At 39.0% G+C, this 21713-nt stretch overlaps 1 protein-coding gene across 2 annotated transcripts; it reads right to left on the bottom strand.

The window, feature by feature from the left end:
- Positions 1-546: 546 nt before the first annotated feature.
- Positions 547-20814, bottom strand: lmnb2 (lamin B2). 2 transcript variants are annotated; one of them, XM_026323398.1, is made up of 13 exons: positions 20401-20814; positions 15058-15194; positions 14760-14916; positions 13129-13254; positions 12561-12659; positions 11119-11190; positions 10903-11028; positions 10553-10773; positions 7803-8040; positions 7418-7525; positions 3710-3829; positions 3483-3560; positions 547-1530 (listed from the first exon to the last, which is right to left on the bottom strand). In XM_026323398.1, exons 1-13 carry the CDS (start codon positions 20611-20613, stop codon positions 1495-1497), a joined length of 1731 nt encoding a protein of 576 aa, XP_026179183.1. In that variant the 5' UTR covers positions 20614-20814; the 3' UTR covers positions 547-1494. The 2 variants fall into 2 exon arrangements, with proteins under 2 accessions (XP_026179183.1, XP_026179182.1); XM_026323397.1 differs by having other exon boundaries at positions 3477-3560.
- Between the last annotated feature and the right edge of the window lie 899 nt (positions 20815-21713).

The following is a 21713-nucleotide window of genomic DNA, read 5'->3' on the forward strand; positions in this document are numbered from 1 at the left end:
TCCTTAACATACATCCACCAGTTACAATTTTGGCCACTCAATGTTTTAAGAACAGCATGGTTGCTTTGCATGATTCATGGAAAATGAGCCAGTAGAGTGAATCTGGTGGCTAGTATTACAACAGAGCTGACATATCCAAGAAAAATTCTAACCCATAACAAGTCATATGGCTGCAAACACATCTAACAACAGTCCTTTCATACAGGAGATACATGTGGACTTATTCCTAATAGACAACTGTGGAGCCATTTCTGGTTGTCACTGCTGGCAGAGACTCCAGGCAGCAATTACACTATACTACTACCTGCCTTATATGATTACTAAATTGAGTTAAGTTTCAGTTTCCATTCTGTCTGCACACATCTCGTTTTTGGTTTGGATTACAGCTCTATAAAGTCTGAGAGCCACTTTTCTTTTTGATCATCTGCTGTTAGCAGAAATATCAGTGAAAACTGAACACTCAGTCAGCAAGAGGCAAGACAGAAGTTTGAAATTGTGTTCATGAAGCCCCACCCCCAAAGCAAACAAGTTTTATAAACAGGTAACTACTTCCCCTTCACAGTTGCTGGTTTTACTCAAAGCAAGTCTTCAGATTTCAGTGAGCACTTGAGGTTTCCATTCTAGTACATTTTTCAGAATGAACTGATTAACTGGCCAATGCTACTGATCAACCTAATTTCTTGCCCTACTAGGCAAGCAAAATGTGGAATTACATCTTCCAGACAGCAGTGTACAGTATTTGCAGGAACTCTTCATATCAGGGTTCTGAAATTCAAAGATTGGACTGACTGCAGAATGAGTATCTGCTTTTTAGGACATAGCACATTTTCTCTCCAATACAGACTGCACAGAAGCAGTTGAAACAAGTATTTCTATTACTTTCAGATATCAAAGGTTGTCAGTTAAAATTAATCTCTAGTGTTTAGTTGGCCCAGCTGAACTAAATACCTGCAGGAAATAGAACTGCTAAACATTTTTTGATGTTTAGATGGTTAAAAAACCAAAACAAAAAAAGAAAAACTTTAAATTCCAATTAAGAGCTGCTCATCACTTATTTAAGACTAGATGAGAGTTATTCATTATGTATTTATGGCTATAGAGTCGTCTTCAGCAACACAGGTTCATGAATTTAATATCATTATACATTGTGTTCTGCTAGTCATGGAGGATGAAACCAGAATTTATACTATGGAAGACGGAAAAAAGCCAGTGAAATGAATCATTGACATGAGTACTATTAGTAGGAGCAGGAATATTTCATCACCAAGCCATCTAGCAATCATCTTTGCATGGTCCACAGGTATTGGCATTGTGGATGTGGCTCATGTGAAAGTAGGTACAGAAATGTGGAGTGCAGTAAAAATAGGCTATTAGTACAAAAGTTCTTATATTGCTTGAACAAATAAAGAATAAATGGAGGGGAGGGGGATCATACTTGAGGCTCTGGAGTAAAAACAATGGGGAAGTCACAACCATCAAGAAAACATGAAGACTTTACATGACGACACACTCTCTCGATGACACCTTGCTCTGTAGGAGAAACAAAAAAGTTAATCAAAAACCATTTCCTGAAGCATTAATAAAATCCAGGACATGCTGAGGGACTATGTCTCTCGGGCTGGCCTGTGAACGCCTCGGTATGCCCCCGGAAGAGCTAGAGGAATTGTCTAGGGAGATGGTAGTCTGGGCATCCTTGCTTAGACCACTGCCCCCATGACCCGGTCCCAAATAAGCGACAGAAAATTGATTGATGGACAGATTTATATGGCAACTATTTATTAACACTGCCCAGCTTATATGATTCGTCATTGCTGTCAGTCAATCACAAGAACCTCTCCATTTTTTTTCTTTGTAAGAGTGAAGTGAGTCATGGTGCCACACAGATAGCTCTCTGACTGATTTCTGCTATCAATATCTGCAAAATGACCCAACATTTTTTAGTGTCAAAAAGCGGCCAGAGCCCACCTCAGCCAAGCACACCATCTTGTTGACTTAATAGAAAAGCACTTCTGTTAAAAAGGCTACTATAAAATCACAAGCCACATCAGCTACTGCTGTTAATGTGTGTCTGCCTTTTGCCCACTAATCCCAGATTCTTTGATTTGCTGAGCTGGTGAAACTCTTTTGTACTTTGTGAATTGCTTATTAAAGTGGCATCTGCTTCACAATTACATGTGCAACTTTACTTTTCAAAAAGTGCCAGTAGCAGCATCCTTATATCAAACTTGTCAAACTTTGAAATGACTCTCTTTTTAACAACAACACCTGCTCTTATTCATATTAAAAAAAGCCCTTTCTCTAAATGTTTGTAGTGAGGTAGTGGTAAAATGTGCCTGACTGGAAGACTTTATTGAATCAGAAATGAAAATCGATTGACTTTTCTGCATCGATTCAGAATCATTTTAAAGTGAATGAGGATGCTCCATAAAATGCTGCCATTATTTTTCCCACCCCCTACTTATTTCTGTCTTTCAGGTGTGCCTTCTGTTTACCGAAGCTACTTAAAGTATCTTGTGTGCAAACATCTGTGCTAAAATGCAGAAAAATCTGATGTTATACATAATTTTGTGAGAGATTTTTTTGGAAAGCATGAGAGTGACAGACATCTAAATTTTTTAATGTTTCTCAGAGCATGTTACATCTCTCATTTCGGAATTTCAACGGGAAAAGGATTTGAAGGTGGATATACCAGGGGAGGCCTGGTTGGAGGGATGGATCATGTCCAGTTATTGTCACTTTCTGGAAAAATGTAGTTAAACTTACGTCTGCAGTGCTGGGTGTAGAAATTGATCTGTCTTTCCTTAGCACTGTACCAGAAGAATAATGCAAAGGTGATGTGTATCTTTTTAGAATACTAGATGATGCATGTAAAAAAAATCCATCACCAAATATCGGCTCAAAAAAACCAGCCCCCTCAATATTCCTACTAATAGGAACTGTCAACCATATTTACTTTTTGGAGATTATGACCTACACACTTCGCCTACAACAGCACAAAGAGAAAAAAAAAAGGAGAAACTGTGTCCACTTCGTAAAATCTGCAGACAAACAATGTAGTGACTGTTATATTGTGGAATGAGCTCTGTGATCTTTTTTTTTTTTTTTGGCCTAATTTTTTCTTCCTGTCCATGTCTTCCTATTTCACTGCACCTGCTGTGAACTACTTTGATAGTAGATCTTATGCAGTGGGGAGGATATATAAAAAACATGGGTTGATAGGAGACATCGCTTACCCATGTTTCTGACCCGTGAGGAAAACTGATACTACTAGCTCACAAAAAAGAGCTAGTAGTATACACAAATTCGCAAGATGTAACTAATTAGACGAACATAAGCATAATTCTCAGAAACCACTCCACTAATACAAATGAGAAAATATGTAATGAAAAGGACACTAAAAAAGTGAGAGTAACAGGTGACACATACAAAATTATATGAGGAAATTAAGTGTAAATCTGGAAAGAAAAAACAAGTACCCTTACTGTTTGTGCCACTTCCTCGTCATCATCTCCATTCTCTACCTCAACCTGAGTCTTGGTTACACTCCTTCTGGCCACCTCCTGCAGGACAGTCAGCCCACACGACACAATTGCCACAAAGGATAATATGTAGAAATAACATTCACCATGTAATGTGGTGGTCTAGCACAAAACCAAACACATAAATATGGAGGAAACAGGTGCAATTAATTATGCATGAATGCTTTTACCTCGCCATCAGCATTAATCAAAGAGGTAACTATGTTAGTTCCTGTGCCCCAAGAAGTCTGGCTCTTCCACAACAAGTCAGATGGTGGACTGTGGGCCATGCCAGCATCAGCAGACCACACCTGTATAAACACAGTGCAAGTAAGTAAGTAAAATGTACAAAGAGCATTACCCAAGATCAAAGTTAACAACTGTCTCCCAAAAGGACAATAAAAGTGGCTGGGAGACAGCTAGGAACATGTATACACATAATATGGGATTGTCAAAATGACAAGACTTTTTGAAAAGTACTTATGATACTCTTGACATTCCCCAATGTGTTTAAACAGACTTTCATAGAACTTCTGTTTTTTTCTTACAATGTGTACTGGCTCAAATAGAGTAGTGTACACTAGAGAGGAACTGTTGGCCCTGTCGAAGATTGGATACGGAGTAAGTCACCCACTATATGCTGAGGAGACAGTTTTGTGAATGTAGGAAATGGTCAACAGAGGCAAGGGATTCATTGAGAGACTATTTTGAGTGCACAAACTGGGATGTACTGGACGGGAGAGTCAACATAATCACTGACTACATTAATTTCTGTAGACCGCAGACACCGTACTCCCAGTTAGAACAGTATGGTACTATCCTAACAATAAACCATGAATCACCAGTGACAAAGACATCCTGAACCAGAAAAAGAGGGCTTTCCAGGACAGGGATAAGGAGAAGCTGAACAGTATACAACGGGAGCTCAAAAAGACATTTTGCAGCTAGTGGAGCTGAATGACTATAGAGCGGTGGCTTTGATATCCCATATCATGAAGACCTTGGAGCGGCTCCTTGTCCGTCACATGAGGCTGCAGGTTGAGGAGGATTTTGAGCCCCTTCAGTTTGCCTATTAGTAACACATGGGAGTGGAAGATGCAGTGCTTTACATGCTGCACCGGGCATATGCCTACCTGGATGTGCCTGGTTCATATGTGAGGATTATGTTCTTCGACTTCTCCAGTGCTTTCAATACTATACAGCCTCCCATACTGAGAGACAAGCTTCTATGTATGGGGCTGGCCTGATGTCATGGATTATGGACTATTTGACATCCAGACCACAGTATGTCAGGCTGGGGAGATGTGTTTCTGGGGCACTGGAATGCAGCATTGGGGCTCCACAGGGGACTGTTCCTTTTCTGTTCACAGTCTACACATTGGACTTTGGGTATAACTCAGAGTCTTGCCACATTCAAGTATTCTGATGATACGGCTGTTGTGGCAGATGCACGATGGATGGGAGTGGGAGTACAGGGACCTAGTGGAGGCCTTCACTGACTGGAGCAAAAAGAACTATCTTCTCCTGAACACCACCAAGCCTAAGGAGCTGGTGGTGGATTTTAGGAGATCAAAAGCACCATGCCAGTCAGTCTGCATTGATGGACAGGAGATAGACTGTACAGACCTTCAAGTACCTTGGGGTGGTACTGGACAAAAAAACTGAAAATGTGAATGAAGTGTACAGAAAAGGGCAGAGCCGCCTCTTCTTCTTGAGACAGCTCCGTTCGTACAGTGTCTGCAGTGACATGCTGTGCATGTTCTACCACACTGTCATGGCAAGTACACTGTTCTATGCTGCTGTCTGTTGGGGGAATGGTATAGACAGAAACTGTAGGTGCCTGGACAAACTGGTGAAAAAGCCAGTTCTGTGCTAGGCAGGGGGCTGGACCCTCTCAGAACTGTGGTGGAGCAGCTGCTTTCTATATTGAACAATAATAAACACCCTCTCTACGATGTACTGACTAAACAGAGTAGTAGCTGCAGTGGGAGGCTCATCTCACTGCGCTGCAGAAGTGAGAGGTTGCAGGAGATCCTTTGTCCCCACAGCCATTAGACTTTTTAATAGTAATTGTTGATGTGTTATTTATGCAATTTATGTTATTGACTGAGTGCCTTTATCTGTTAATTATATTTCATATTTTATTTTAGAGTGAAATGTCTGTTAAAGTTAATATAATAGCGGCTGGACAATCTGAATTTCCCCCATGTGGGATGAATGAAGTATCTAAGACTACAGCATCATGTTTAATAACATGTTAATAACACACTTTGGGCCGCTCTGGGCAAATTCACTACCCTTCAGGATGAAAAAATCCACTAAAATGAACTGCTGTAAAAATATATCAAATGAATATTTTTTTCAACTTTTTTTGCTTAAATCTGATAAGCAACTTCAATCCATGCCAATTTCATAAGTGATGTCTCAGATTTGGGGGAGGGGGGCTAATTGATGTTTCTGCCCCATTATGACGACATTTTTTGACTGCACAGGCATGACACTATAATCATGAAGAGGTAAAATTTGTGATTTTTACTGTTGATAACCAAGTGGCCCCATTAACCCTTTACACAGGCCTTACACAGATTTTTACACAAAACCGTATGAGTTACTGCACCAGATCCACCAACAATTACATAAATTAAGTAAGACTTTTTTTACTGGCTGGAATAAAATTCATGTTATAATGGTTTAGCCTGCACTTGAGGGACTCTATACTTCCTACCAGAAAGTAAAAGCTGAAATTCCTTATATAGAATGCGGGTTCAGTCAAAAACCATTTTTGCTTGCTTGATCAAGTTTAGTTCATACTGAATCTAAGAGTGTTTTTTTTTAAACACAATTTTCATATGAGAATTAATTAGCTGTTAAATTGGAGACTTCAGCTGAACTGATAAATTACCATTGCAAGCGGTTATCTCATATGCCTAATAAAAACATGCATTAGTTTCTGACCCGACTCCATTAACTCTCATGACGAACTACAGCATTTGTATTGTATTTTAGAGCACAATACATCAACATGTACCTTTCATAATGATAAGTTAATGTGCTTTAGTTTTTTATGCAATAAACTGAGAATAGCTGAGAATTTAATTCTTGATGTCTGTTCAGCTCCGTGACTTGGCATGAGTTTCCTAAGGCCGGGGACACACTAGACGATTTCAAAATCTTCACAATTTTAAAAACATGGGAGACCACAGACAAAGACGGTTTCAACCAATTTTTAATATTATAATCCTCTGAATGCAAACGATAGAGGATTCGACATGACCGGGGGACCACACACAACTGCCGTTTGTAATATTGATTTCATGTTGGCAATTCCATAGACACGAGATTTCACATAAACTAACATGATCAAATGTGACTTTGTAATGCATGCCTTTTCCTTGTTGGCCCTATTGTGTTAACATTATGGCTTCACAATTTCTTAAAATACACCCATGTTGTTGGGACAATTCAAGAAGCATGTCTTTTATCGGTGCTCCGCTTTATGCTGGTTTTGTTTAGATTTGCTATCATGTTTGTAAGTTGTAAAAAGGACATGATACCCGGTTGGCGATGCCTTCCAGGATGCTCAGTCTCATTGGTTACTGTGGGAATTCCGTTGGAGCCTCCCTGACCCGAAATCGTAAATATCAAGGCTCTGACCAGATCAGAAGCAGTAAAATAATCATGTTGACATCACACACATGAGGATTGTTTAGACAATTAATCAGGCACAACAAGCCTAGAATCATGCCATGCCCCCACGATCACTGGAGGGGGAAAATCAGGCATGAAATCGTCTAGTGTGTCTCCTAGCCTAAGGTACAAAATTGTTCAAGCAAAACAAAATGATTGAAATGTCTGAAAAACACAACTATTAAACACACTGTCTTCTTCATATTTCTTACCGTCACTGACTGTCCAGCCTTGAGGACAAACTTCGGTGAAAACTTATAGACGACCTCATCCCCACTGTCAACTTGTCTCTTCAACCTCCAGTTACCCAAAGGCTGGTCCTGCAAAACACAAGATACTTTAACATGCAAGTACATAATCTCTTCACTTTAATAACACTAGACCTATTAATTCACATTTCTGCTTAGTTCATTGTCAGTCCCAAGAAACAGCTTAGTGTGGGCTCAATGTCCATATTTATACTAGCTCAGAGTTGGAATTAACTGTTAGCATGTTGGAATAAACTCAACCTTTTGAGGCCTTGCAGAGTTTGTTGTGAATATGCAATGTTACTGATAAAACTTCTGGTCTTCTTAGACTTTGTCCAGTCTTACACACCTGCTCACTATCATTGGTCAATGTGACTGCATTTCCATCCATGTCAGTGGGTGATATAGTGACTGTGCCGGTAGCTGTGGCCTCTTCTGAAACCAGCAGCTGTCCCTCTCCTCTTCCCACCAGAGGGAGATCCTTAGCCTCAATATCCACTCTCTTCCTCTTGGAGGAGCGGGAGGAGGAAGCTCCTGTTACCCTGGAAACAGTGACTCGAGGTGATGGGCTAGGGGATAGCTTCAGCCTGAAAGAAGCACACCATGAATAAATGAAAATCCAAATCAAGCCATTATAACTTCTACATGAAAATGGACAGTGTGTTTAATCAAGCATGAGGCTCCCATTTTAAATTTCTGTTAAATTTGCATAAATGGGAGCAAAAGGTCTAATAAGGTCTGAATTCAAGTGGCTCCATCCCAAGCAGCCACATGGCTAGACAAAATTACTGTAAATATACACACATAAGTCACAAGACAAACCAGAGGCCTTAAAAAAAACAAAAAAAAAAAAAAAAAAAAAAAAAAAACAAACTGTGCAACATATCATATAGTCCTGAAAATATGGTACAATGTCTTCTATAACCGTCATAAGACAGACGAGCTACAGCCAAATTTGCTTCATGCTGGAGGCAGTTCCTGCACACTCATCTCACAGCCAGCTGCTCAGAATGCATTTTGTCTTGCAGCAAGGACAACTCAGTATGCTAAAATTTAACTTGAAGCTTGTTCATTTTACTAAGGTTGTAAGAGACATTTATGATCAAATCTTATTCTACTTTTTTTTTTTTTGCAGTGTTGCAGAACACAGTCATTTAGTATCATTGAAATTCCAAGTACAATAATTGACACACTGGCACATAAAACTTAATATAAAAAGATTTAAAGATATTTAAAAGATTAAAAGAATACTGAAACCGTATAACTAAAAATATATAATAAATAAGGTCCTTAAGTCTGTCTCGAAATTTAAGAGAGCAAGGGATTTCTTAGCTTGACTGTAAATCTATAATCTATAAACTACAGAGTGGATCCTTTAAATCCTAATGTGAGCCCTACACAGCTTCATCTGAGTAACAGCAGTAACATGATACGGCTTAACTTCACCTGTTGTCAGTAGTGACTACAATATCATCAGGACATGTGCAGAGTATTTGCTCATGAGCTACATCCAAGTAATCGTTTGTTGACTATTATTGGTTTCCCACATATAGGATACTTTGGTGAATATTTGACGAAACTTTTAAAAGGTCTGTCTGAGAAATATATGATATGATCAATTAACTAGTAGAGGGCAGTTCCCTCTCACACTACTGCTCCGGTACCCGTTTAATATGCTACTGTGAGAGAGGTGTGCTGAGTAAATGCAACAATGCTAACTGCCGTAAAAAGAAGAAAAACTGCATACGGACAGTTACACACGCTCCACAGAGAAACAAACTCTCCTACTGTGAAAGGGCTGAGTGACTGTGTGTGAAAGAGACTACAAAGCGAAAGACACGTTATCTGAAGACGTGGACAGTGGACATTACAACATAGGCCAGGTACCATAACTTCTTTTCTCATTGTTTTTCTTGTCTGACTGACTGGAAAACTTCTAATTCTATAAAATTAAGTAGCAACTACGCTTTGCTGTTAGCTACAAAACTACATATAAAATCTCTTTGGGCTACAGTGGCTAGCAAGACTAACTTTACAACAGTCGTTTTCAAGCATTTAACTCAACAATAAAAAGCCTATATTGAAAAATATTTCAACAGATTACGGCATGAGGAAGAGAGACCTCACCAGACATAATCGCATGAAATAGCAATTAAAAAAAAAGTAGTTGCATTCATTTAATTTGAGGTGGAATTACAGTGGCAGTCAAGGCAGGGGAATAGAGCTTTATGTTTCATTTCCAGTTGGTTAGTAAAGTTACTGGCCAAAGTGGTTAAGAGTACTGAAGAAGATGACAGCAGGTGCACCAGTATGGTACAGTCAGGTGCAGGTGATCAAGCAGCACAGTTCCAAGCAGCTCATTCACCAAGAGACAGTATGTCAGAGCAAGGAAAACCATTAATTACTTTAAATATTGTAAAACCAATTCATCGTTTTCAGATTTCAAGCATCGCAACTCAGGCTGGAATCCAGACTGGCTCCAAATTCCACACTAAACCCTACCAAGCAGGGTTCAGGAGCTGTTAAATTTGGTAAATTACCTGAATTGATTTCTGTCATCTGCCTGGCAATTAGAATTTTGTTTTGAAATCTGTAAATGAATAAAAGTAAATAAAGCTGCAATATATTTAATTTAAGCCATTGTTTTCCCAGCTGTCATCAGGTCAAAACTGACCTGAGGAACAGTCAGAGGGGAGGAATACCTGGCTACATGTCTGCAAAATGAATAAATTGACCAGCGCCAGAGACATTCCCATATGCACAGGCATTGGAGCTCTTCTTTGAAAAACCCAGGGGGTGAATATGTACTCCGATAATGTGATCTCTGTACAGCAAAGAATGTTTAGATCATAATATTTTTACTTTGTCTTACTCATTTTGATAGATGGAGGGGTGGGTTACTAGGTTGAAGGTTACATGTCTGTTGTATGTAGTACATCACTTTTCTGCCAGCAGGTAATGCCAGCCAATTACACTGACTACACCTACAAGTATATTTCAGACCTGTGGGGAAACACCGAACCCCTAATTGGAATATCAAACATAAGCCATGTCTTATAGTATGTATGATAGGATTTGTGTGTGTGTGTAGTGTTGTACCTGTGCTCCTCTCCCTCCAGCAGTTTCCTGTATGCATTAATCTCCATATCCAGGGCAAGCTTGACATCAAGCAGTTCCTGGTATTCAGTGAGCTGAGCGTTCATCCTCTCTCTCAGTTCGCTCATCTCTTGTTCTTTTTCTTCGATGGCACGACGGTGCTTGTCTTGTTCTGCTGACAGAATTTCCTCTAGCTCTCTGATACGATCTTCTGAGGCAGCCACCTTCAAACAGTTTGAAGGTGGCAGTTCAAAACCATATAATTAATTAGTAAAGTAAAATAACAATGCAATTGATCAGACTGATGAGCAAAAGTCGATGATTTGTGTGTATAGGTGGACATAAAGCAATACCTGTTTTTGCAAGGCATTCAGCTGATAGCCAAGGCTTTCGATTCTCCTACGGGACTCCTGCAGTTCCTCTCTCGCTGTGCTCATTGCCTTGTCATTAATCTCTGAGGACACCTTGGCATTATCCAACTGCAGGGCCCCAAGACAGATGATGTGTTAGACACATGTCTCAGAGTATTAAAGAGCATATATTTAAAAAAAAAAAAAAAAAAGTCTTACCTTGGCCTGGAAGGTTTGTTCCAGTTCTTCCTTATAAAGCGACACTTGCTCATCATGTTGCCGCCTTAGGTCCTAGTGGGATCAGAAAAAACTTGATTAATGCTTATTCAAGTGTTAATTTTGTCAAAAAGTAAAAAAGCAAACAAATTCAGTGACAATACATTTTTCACAACTACAAAGAATAAAAACAAAAAAATGTGGACAAATGGATATGGTGTAATATCGTAATGCATAGTCAAAGTCCCAAACGACAGCTCTGCCTGAAATATCTCAAATTGACCTTGCCACAAGGTCTGCTCAATTTTTACTATTAGAAGCATCTTACATTCAGGTAAAGTCTATTCGAAATTACACCAAAATCTTCCTCAACATTTCCTAAAGAAATAGTCTTTTTAGGTTATCCGTCAATCCGCTTTTCTAACTAAACTCAGTAAATAATATTTTGTCAAAATGTCAGTGAACACAGCTTCTGAATTACTTTGTGCTTATGCCTCTGTTCTGCAATGCAACAAGTTTTCCACCAACCTTGCAAGAGAAAAGAACTGAAGAAGCCACAAATACATTAGAAGATAAGAATGTTAAAAATGTAGGGCAGAAAGACTACAATGTCACCATAAAAACAACAAAAAACAAAAACAAAACAAAACAAAAAAAACCCCACTAAATTTTGACTAAAACACATTTTTATCAAACCAAAGCCAAATATCAACACTGGCTAGTTCTAAAATAAAATCTCCCTTGCTCAGACCTCTAACACTGTTTTCAGCAACAGTAGCAGCATAACATTATCTCCTAACAGAAAAATGTAGTGTTACAAGGCAGTACTAAGCATTAGGATGGTGGATTTCATTGCCCTTAAAAACTCTTGATTTTGCTTAAGTAAGTCTGGCAAAAAGAAATGCTCAATCTGATTAAGGACCTGTGGAGATCACGTGTATCACTGTCATATTCAACACAGGCAAAAATTATCATATTTTATAGTAATTGCAAGTGCAATAATGGCAATAGCTATATTCAGGGTACTGTAACTAGGGAGGTCAAACGTCTACCTGCAATGTAATCACAATGGGGGCAGGAAGGCAGGGGACTGAATTTTAAAACCTCATATTAAAAAAAAATAAAAAAATAAAGTGTTTGCAGGGTGTGATAACTGCTGTGATAAAGCATATTACATACAGTTTTTTTTAATGTTGATGAAACAAAAAGTAATGGTGCATTGATCACTTTAATGTGTGTGGCAAGGGTTATATTTATTTCTATTTAAAAAATGAACACAATATGGAATTTGCACATATGTGCCCAAGCCTTTGCATACAACTCTATCAACCATTTGCATTCCTTCTTACTGTCACTTTATTTCTGTACATTGTTCCCATCACCCAGCCTCAGCAGATATGACAACACCAGAAATGACATCCTCTGTAAATTCTTCCCCAACATACCTGTAAAGCTTGTGCCAGTTTGAACTCATAGTCTTGTCTGACTCCAGAGTCTACCTCCACTATTCTCTGCTCCTGTCGTCGTCGAGACTCGTGCACCTCCTGAACACAAGGATTCAATTCAGTTTATTTGTACAGCACCAAATCACAATACAATCACCTTAAGACAATTTATATAGAAACCAAACAAGTCTCTTGTGAGCAAGCACTTGGCAACAGTGGAGAGAAAACCTCCAGCAAAACTGGGCTCAGTTTGGGCAGCCATCTGCCTCAGCTGGTTGGGGTAAGTGGTTAAGTGAATAATGCTGAACAGAAAACATCAAAATATATTGGATCAATGCCCTAATATCAGTGTTTACTAATTATGGCATATATGTTTGTGGAGAGCTACTTTATACAAGGCAAAATCTTTATAAATTATGAACAATCTAAGAAATGATTGTCCAGCTAAATAGATTTGGGGTCTAGTATGAGTATTTGTCATTATTTTCTACATGAATAATCAGAAAATTAACAGTTAGAGAAGTTGTTAATGGAAATGATATGTTGCTGTGCTTCAAAAACGACTTACCTGTTCAAACATGCTCTTCCTGAACTCCAGCTCTTCATTCAGCGATTGACAACGGTTTTCCAAGTCTACACGCATGAGTGTCTCTGCCTCCAGCTGGCGCTTAGCAACAGCATGGCTGTCTTCTGCCTGAACATCAGATAATGCCATAATAAATATTAGAATACAAACATTTAGGAAAACGCAAGTTTAAATGAGCATGGTTGTCTTCTGCCTGAACATCAGATAATGCCATAATGAATATTAGAACACAAACATTTAGGACAACGCAAGTTTAAATGAGCAAGCTGTGGTAGAAAAGCTGAAAAATGGGCCTTAAGATACTCCTTTTGTCATACTGCCAGAGACAGTTGAAATACAAGCAGGGCAGTGGCTCTCGAGGACTAGACTTAGAGGCCGCTGACCTATGTAATCCAATGTATGATCATGATCACACATTTAACATGCCAAAACCACATGAATCTGACTGTTTAGCTGGGCAAATCTATGATTCTATCATCAAATACTCTTGATATTGATGGCTAGGCTAGGATGTTAGCTAAAGCATTTTCTAGTATTACTTTAGTTATATAGCAAAGATGTTTGAAATAATTTTTCAGTTGGTGTCACAAATGAACAACTCTGGAATCTAACTGATCAACCCAAAAGAACAAAAAACTTCATACTCATTAATTAAAACACATAGTATGACATTATATTGTGAATAAAAATGAAATATTCATAATTTATGTCAGTATGTGTCATACAACTACAATCCTTTAAACCAATTTTGTGGTGCAGATGAGACAGTCCAGAGGTTGGCATACCAGCTTAAAGTGGCATCTGGTTAGAGAGTGGCTGTGAAAACCTACTTGCATACTTCTGAAGAATTGCCATACGCCTCTACACAATCAGCATATACCACTGACACAGAAGTTACCATATGCACCTTTCTGATCATGGCCCTGCTCTCTTGCTGATGCAGAGTTGCAAGATAATAGTTGGAAAAGCACACAGTAAAGTGATAAATAATTTTACTGTTAGGTTATGTTATAATTTATAGTTAGTAGGTGGTTAGTTTTTCCCCAGCTTTAGTAGTTGTGGTTTAGCTTGAACTCTTATTTCAACATTTTATGTGTTAGCTAACGTCAACTTGCCATTAGCTCCAAAAGCTCCAACCTTTGAGCATTTCTGGGGAAGGAGCCAATCGCTTCAACTGACATGCCTAGAGACCGCCATCGAAAAGTCCCCCACCTTAAAAGATCTCTCTGTAGCATATGTGCCTTGTGAATCTATGTCACTGTCCATTTTTCTCTGCACAGCACAGTCACAATGTCCAACTCCTTCCTCACACATTCCACCCCCCAATGAGCCCCATGCCCACTTTGTTGGTATTTTTTAAAATGATGTATTGGGGGTGGGTAGAGTAAAGCTTAGATCTAGGGGGTTTAGTTACTCTTTAACTAACAAACTATTTAGACTGTATGAGGGACACGATACATGTCTGAGTAGCAGATCCTAATCTAAAATCAGATTTGATAAATTAATCAAACAAACATAACCCTAATTTTTAGTCTTTCTGGTTTCATGTTTCTTATGTCTATGATACTTTTTTTTTTTTTTTTTTAAAAACAGCACAGTGCTGCAGTACTCACTTTAGCCAGCAGGCTCTTGACATCGGACAGCTCAGAAGTCAGAGCAGTATTCTGGCTTAAAGCTGTAGAAAGAGCTGCTTCACTCTTGTTCAGCTGGCCTTCCAAACCACTGGCCCGGGACACTGCCGCAGCAAGGTCACTATCCTTCTTCTTGGCACTGGATAACATGGACAGAGGAAGGAGAAGATGGTTATTGCCTCAAACAGGCCACTAATGGTTTCCTCCCATGTAACCCTGATTCCAAGTGCTTAGCCGTCTTTAGGTGATAGCTGCAGTTAGGTGAACTGCATAACATTACCTGCGTATGGCTTCATCCAGCTCAGCCTGAGCCTTGCCAAGATCTATCTGGAGCCTTGCTCTATCTTTAGCAGTTTCATCCAAAACGCGCCTGGCATCAGCTAACTCTGCCTCATACAGAGCCTTAAGACCCGTAACCTAGAGAACAAAAAAGTTATTAGTGAATGGGTGTTTTCAGTGAAATGGCAGCAACCATCTTCATAATGTCAAGGAGATGGATTTTATAGTTAAGCAAATCACTCTTCAGGTTACTACCTAGATGGTTGCTGCTATGTACTTTATTACCTGCACTTTGATGTCTGCAGTATAGCTTTCTTTTGGGTGGAATTTTACACTAAGAGTTGTAGTTTAGCATAAACATAAAACACTTTTACTTTTTCTCCAGTATAATATAATCTTCAATTGAGCCAAGAGTGCCATCTAACACTATTGAATACTCAGCAAAATTACTGTAAATATGAACATACAAATTACTTCGCTGTCTAAGTGGCAGGACAAGTCAGGAGTAAAAAAAGGGATTTATAGTCCCTAAAATACAGTATTTAAAATACAGTTGAATAACATACTATGTTTGCCATGTTCACTTTTTAGTGGAAAATAATATTTAAATCTAAATTAACCTTATATCTTTACATGTCGCTTGGGGGTAAAAGGGGACTTTAAGTTTGACTGAAATAATGCTTTGGTTTATATCGTGATATCGGCAGACTGAAAAAATCGTGATGAGATTTTTTTCCATATCGCCCAGACTTACTTATATCTATATTTATGTACTTCAAACTCTGTTGGTTAACAGACTTAAAACTAACTTAGCCCTATCAATAAACATGCCAACATTTATAACCATCCTTTCACAGTCCCGGCAATCTGGACCACCATCCATTCTAGTTTCACTGCAGCTAAATTTTTTTTGTTGTTGTTGTTCTTTTCTACAGGACCAGGCAAGAAAGAAAATTTAAATACAGTGGGTACGGAAAGTATTCAGACCCCTTGAAATTTTTCACTCTTTGTGTCATTGCAGCCATTTGCCAAAATCAAAAAAGTTCATTTTATTTCTCAATGTACACTCAGCACCCCATCTTGACAGAAAAAAACAGAAATGTAGAAATTTTTGCAAATTTATTAAAAAAGAAAAACTGAAATATCACATGGTCATAAGTATTCAGACCCTGTGCTCAGCATTGAGTAGAAGCACCCTTTTGAGCTAGTACAGCCATGAGTCTTCTTGGAAAGTTTTTCACACCTGGATTTGGGGATCCTCTGCCATTCTTCCTTGCAGATCCTCTCCAGTTCTGTCAGGTTGGATGGTGAACGTTGGTGGACAGCCATTTTCAGGTCTCTCCAGAGATGCTCAATTGGGTTTAGGTCAGGGCTCTGGCTGGGCCAGTCCAGAACGGTCACAGAGTTGTTTCGAAGCCACTCCTTTGTTATTTTAGCTGTGAGCTTAGGGTCATTGTCCTGTTGAAAGGTGAACCTTCGGCCCAGTCTGAGGTCCTGAGCACTCTGGAAGAGGTTTTCTTCCAGGATATCTCTGTACTTGGCTGCATTCATCTTTCCTTCAATTGCAACCAGTCGTCCTGTCCCTGCAGTTGAAAAACACCCCCACAACATGATGCTCCCACCACCATGTTTCACTGTAGGGATTGTATTGGGCAGGTGATGAGCAGTGCCTGGTTTTCTCCACACATACCGCTTAGAATTAACGCCAAAAAGTTCAATCTTGGTCTCATCAGACCAGAGAATCTTATTTCTCATAGTCTGGGAGTCCTTCATGTGTTTTTTGGCAAAGTCTATGCAGGCTTTCATGTGTCTTGCACTGAGGAGAGGCTTCCCTCAGGCCCCTCTGCCATAAAGCCCCGACTGGTGGAGGGCTGCAGTGATAGTTGACTTTATGGAACTTTCTCCCATCTCCCTACTGCATCTCTGGAGCTCAGCCACAGTGATCTTTGGGTTCTTCTTTACCTCTCTCACCAAGGCTCTTCTCCCACGATTGCTCAGTTTGGCTGGACGGCCAGGGCTAGGAAGAGTTCTGGTCGTCCCAAACTTTTTCCATTTGAGGATTATGGAGGCCACTGTGCTCTTAGGAACCTTGAGTGCTGCAGAAATTATTTTGTAACCTTGGCCAGATCTGTGCCTTGCCACAATTCTGTCTCTGAGCTCCTTGGACAGTTTTCCTTCGACCTCATGATTCTCATTTGCTCTGACATGCACTGTGAGCTGTAAGGTCTTATATAGACAGGTGTGTGCCTTTCCTAATCAAGTCCAATCAGTTTAATTAAACACAGCTGGACTCCAATGAAGGAGCAGAACCATCTCAAGGAGGATCAGAAGAAATGGACAGCATGTGAGTTAAATATGAGTGTCACTGCAAAGGGTCTGAATACTTATGACCATGTGATATTTCAGTTTTTCTTTTTTAATAAATTTGCAAAAATTTCTACATTTCTGTTTTTTTTCTGTCAAGATGGGGTGCTGAGTGAACACATGGGGTTTTTTGGGGCCGATGCCGATACTATGAAAAAAAAAAAAATTTTTTTAAATCTGATATCAATATATTGGCCAATATTATTTATGTGTATATTATAGTACAGTGCCAGTCAAAAGTGTGGATACACTTGCACAGGCACTGGGATTTCAACTCATGTGTCCAAACTTTTGACTGGTAATGTATATAGAATACAGTATAAATAAACAGAATATATATAAACGCATTTTAAACGCACATTAAAAAATTTTTAATATCGGCGGCATATACGCCAGTACCAATATATCTGCAATAGGCTCATATAGCCAATGAAATTGGCAAAACGATATATCAGTCGGTCTCTATTGTAAACATTATATTTGCCAAACTAAACAAAAAACTAAAGTGGACTATGCACAGTTATAGATATAACATTTGTGAATAAGTATAAAACAAAAGAACAGAAATGTTTCAAAGATGGTAGATGTTTTTCAAAGAACGTGTTCATGTCTATTAAACACAAAAAAAGAACATACAAAAAGCACAAGTTCCCATTATTTCTCTTTCTTTGCACTGAGCCAGGTGCTCAAATAAACTAACTTAATTCAGATCGACAGACAATTTTTGTCTTGTTGACAGAATCATCAGACATCGTTTTGTAAATGAATTTACCGTTCAGAAGACCTTTTTTTGGTGCTGCACTCTTTACTGTCTATGGCTGCATTTTCGATATCTCCCACTACGTGCTTGGCCATGGGTCAAACAGGAAACACACGCTGCAATAATAGCGTGTTAAAATCAGTGCCATTAAAATGAATTCGCGTTAACGTGTTAATTTTGACAGCCCTAATTAAGACATTACAGTTATAGTTTCTTATTTGTTTTATGGCTGTGCACAACCGCAGCTGTGCTTTGCTGCTCCCACTGAGGGTGTGGCCTAACCATGCTTCACATAAACACACAAGTAGAAGACAGGTTGAGTGAGGAAAAACCCTAATTGGTTTATTCTGCGACCATTTGCCCCCTGGAATTCCGATCTCCACCTAAGAGATTCAAGATTCTTCTTTGTATAGAATAGAAAGAGTTAGTCTGGCTGGCCAGGCTACAGAGAAATTTTTTTCCAGGTGGGCTGGGCTCTACAATGGGGGTGGTTTTCAACAGTTTTTTAGACTAAAGAGTGAACACATAATTGTTGATTAATGTGAAAACATCTCAGAGATGTCTTTACAGGAAATCAGAAAATTTAATTTGGAAGAATGTTCAAGGTTTTTAAGAATGTTCAAGATTTTTAAAACACACGATTTTAGAATACAGTCAAGCATCCTCTAAATTTTGGTTTCAACTTTGGTTTTTATTTTTGGCATACATAAATCTATGGGGGTGGGGATTGCATTTCCAGGGTAGGTAACAAATGGCACTAATGCAAAACCCAATTTAAGGACATTAAGAAATGCCATTGTACTGATCAAATAAAAACAATGATTTGAATATTTATAAAGACTCGATTGGAACAGATCACATACCATTTAATTTTAAGTTTAACTTAAAATTTTATTTTAAAATACAGAAATTACCAGTCTTTTGAACATAAGCTGTTTTGACTAATTAAACCTGCTTTTTGAGACCTGCTGGTAAGGTTTTCATAGCAGGTGTATGATTACAATTAAAACATTTGTACCCAGGGAGAAACTAACCAATAAGTTTTCTCAGCTGCTTTTGTTGGGAAAGACAGTCACTATTAATTTTAAAAAATAGTGTCATGGGGTTATGAAATTGAACCTGGCTCATCTTAAGCAAATCTGCAACCAAAGGCAAAATAATTGCCTTTGTGATAACTTTGCCCTGTCTCATAGTATTATAAACAATTATGCAGTGTTTTGGCATCTGTAAAACTGTCAAATCCAGAAAGAAAAAGTTAAATACAAGCTTCCATTTGTTTGCTCATTACCCAAAGCATAACATACAGAGGAAATAAGAGCCCTTGCTGGCTTTAATGGTTTTACTCTTTTTTTTTTTTTTTTTTTTTTTTTTTACTAACAGGTGTTGCAAATCTTGTTTCTCTTGTAAGCAAGAGATCGAGGAAAGAGCAATCGTGACGTTAATGAAATATCATGGGGATGATTATCGCGATTGTAAATTAATGTTTGTAATTTGGGACAGATTTTGGCTGTTATTGCAACTTGCGACTTTTTGCTTAACGTAACGTAAGTGACAACCTGTTTCATCATTAGCGTTGCATAAAGTTGTCTTTCTCGAAATTAATTTTGTTCTTCATACCGTTTTACTACAAAAGCAAGATTAAGATAATTAAGGTAAGATTAGTACACCACGACAAGAGGCGTTGACAATGTTAATAAAACAGATTACAGATCACACTTATGTCTAAAGTTGAGTGCAAAAAGTTGAAATATCACAGTTTATAGGTCGGCGCTCAACCCTCCCGGTGCCGTTATGTCTGAACACAAACTATGAAATGCAGAAGCAATAAACAATTTAAAATAAAGTCAAGGAACTGTAACAGATCCTATGCGGACTCACTCGACCACTTTGGTTTTATCGACATTAAGATAGTTAGCTAACGTTATATTCGAGTAAATCGTTAATCATTGTACGACCAGTGGGTTGTAGACATATAACGTTACCACTAATACAGAGCGTTGCTCTAACGATTTCTATGGAGTAGATAACTAACGTTACTTGCGAACATGAGATCTTTTGCTATTCTTAGTTTCCCAGTAAAGCTAACTTGCGCGCTGGGGCTAAAATCACCTTAGTACAGGTCCAACAACTTAACTTCATATTTAACGTTGTGCTTGCAAATACCTCGATGTTTAACATTAGCTAACTGTGCTAGCTAGCTAGGATTACGGTTACGCTCACCTCTCTAGTGGTCACCTCCTCTTTCTCAGACACTTTGACCATCAGCCGGTCGTTCTCCAATTCCAATGAACGGACACGGTCGATGTACACGGCCAGCCTGTCGTTCAGGTGTTGCAAATCTTGTTTTTCTTGTAAGCGAGAGATCCGTGTCGGAGAAAGAGGGGTCGAGGCCGCCGACCGGCCAGCTTCACGGCCTGGAGTTGCAGTCGCCATAATGGTTTTTTAAAAAAATCCTGAGTTTGCTTCGCCACTCACTGAGCAATAAAAATAAATGTATCTGGTGTATTCGTTAAATAAACAAATCCTATTGTTAATTAACAGTACAAAACCAATCAATGAGCCCTGTATTCACGTGGCCTTTCAGAGAGCTGTCTGAAACAGTGAAGCGATTCCAAGATGGCCGACAGCACTATCAAGACCGCGCCAAAAGCACAGAACACTTCCTGTGTCGCAATGGATTATGGGAGAATGGTAAAAACGATTAAAAACAATGAATGAATCAAAGCTATCGAGTACGCAACAAATATTCCAGTAGATGGCGCTAATGCATCTATGCGTTGGGTTGGCAAGCGCCAGTCAAATAATGAGAAAAAGCAAGCAACAAACAAAGAAAGAGAAAATGTCATTTATTCAGTCAGGACCTAGTATTCCAGCGGAGATTCTAAACAATTTGCATTACTCACATAGCACGGTAGGGAGTGAGATTTGTTTGGGTCCAACCACATGTGAGCACTGAAGGAAATAAAGATGCTAATGGTGAGGTGAAAAGGGAAGTTAATAAAGAGTTAAAAGCTCTCAACAGCGCTCTCCAGTGTAAGAAAGAATGCTCAGAACTCTGCATTGGAGAAACCAACGAATCACTTAACAGGAGGATGGCCCAGCTCAGGAGGAGCAGCTCCTCAGGACCAAAATCAACAGCGCACCTCCATTTAAAGGACATAGGCCAGTCATTTGAAGACAGTGATCTACAATATTTTGGACAGAGAAGAGAGGTGTTTTGAGAAAGGGGTCAGAGTAGCACTATATGTTCAAGTAGAAAAACCCTCCCTGACTTTAAACATGCGGGGGGTGCGGGCCTCAGACATAACTTGATTTCAATCTAAGAGGGTGGCCTTTCATGTGTTCCCTGGAAGTTAAGGAACTCTTCACATGTCCTTCAGGGAGGACACACTCTACACTTAGTTTGTAGTTATCATTTGTTGATGCTAACATTATGAAGAACAATTGTTATGCCAAGCTTCTCTAAAATATCATCCAACCGTGTCAGTACAGGATCTCCTGATAAATTCACGAACACCAGTCCAGTCTGTCAT

The sequence above is a fragment of the Mastacembelus armatus genome, chromosome 4 (genome assembly GCF_900324485.2).
Source record: "Mastacembelus armatus chromosome 4, fMasArm1.2, whole genome shotgun sequence".
NCBI classification, from domain to species: domain Eukaryota; kingdom Metazoa; phylum Chordata; class Actinopteri; order Synbranchiformes; family Mastacembelidae; genus Mastacembelus; species Mastacembelus armatus.

Bases quoted from the DNA above. Each gene is read 5' to 3' on its own strand.
- lmnb2 (XM_026323397.1), bottom strand. From the start codon at position 20,613: ATGGCGACTGCAACTCCAGGCCGTGAAGCTGGCCGGTCGGCGGCCTCG. The intron at 11,191-12,560 runs GTATGTTGGGGA...TGATCCCACTAG, and splicing joins AACTGGCACAAGCTTTACAG to GACCTAAGGCGGCAACATGA. The intron at 1,531-3,476 runs GTACTTGTTTTT...TTTCTCCTACAG, and splicing joins AAGTGGCACAAACAGTAAGG to AGCAAGGTGTCATCGAGAGA.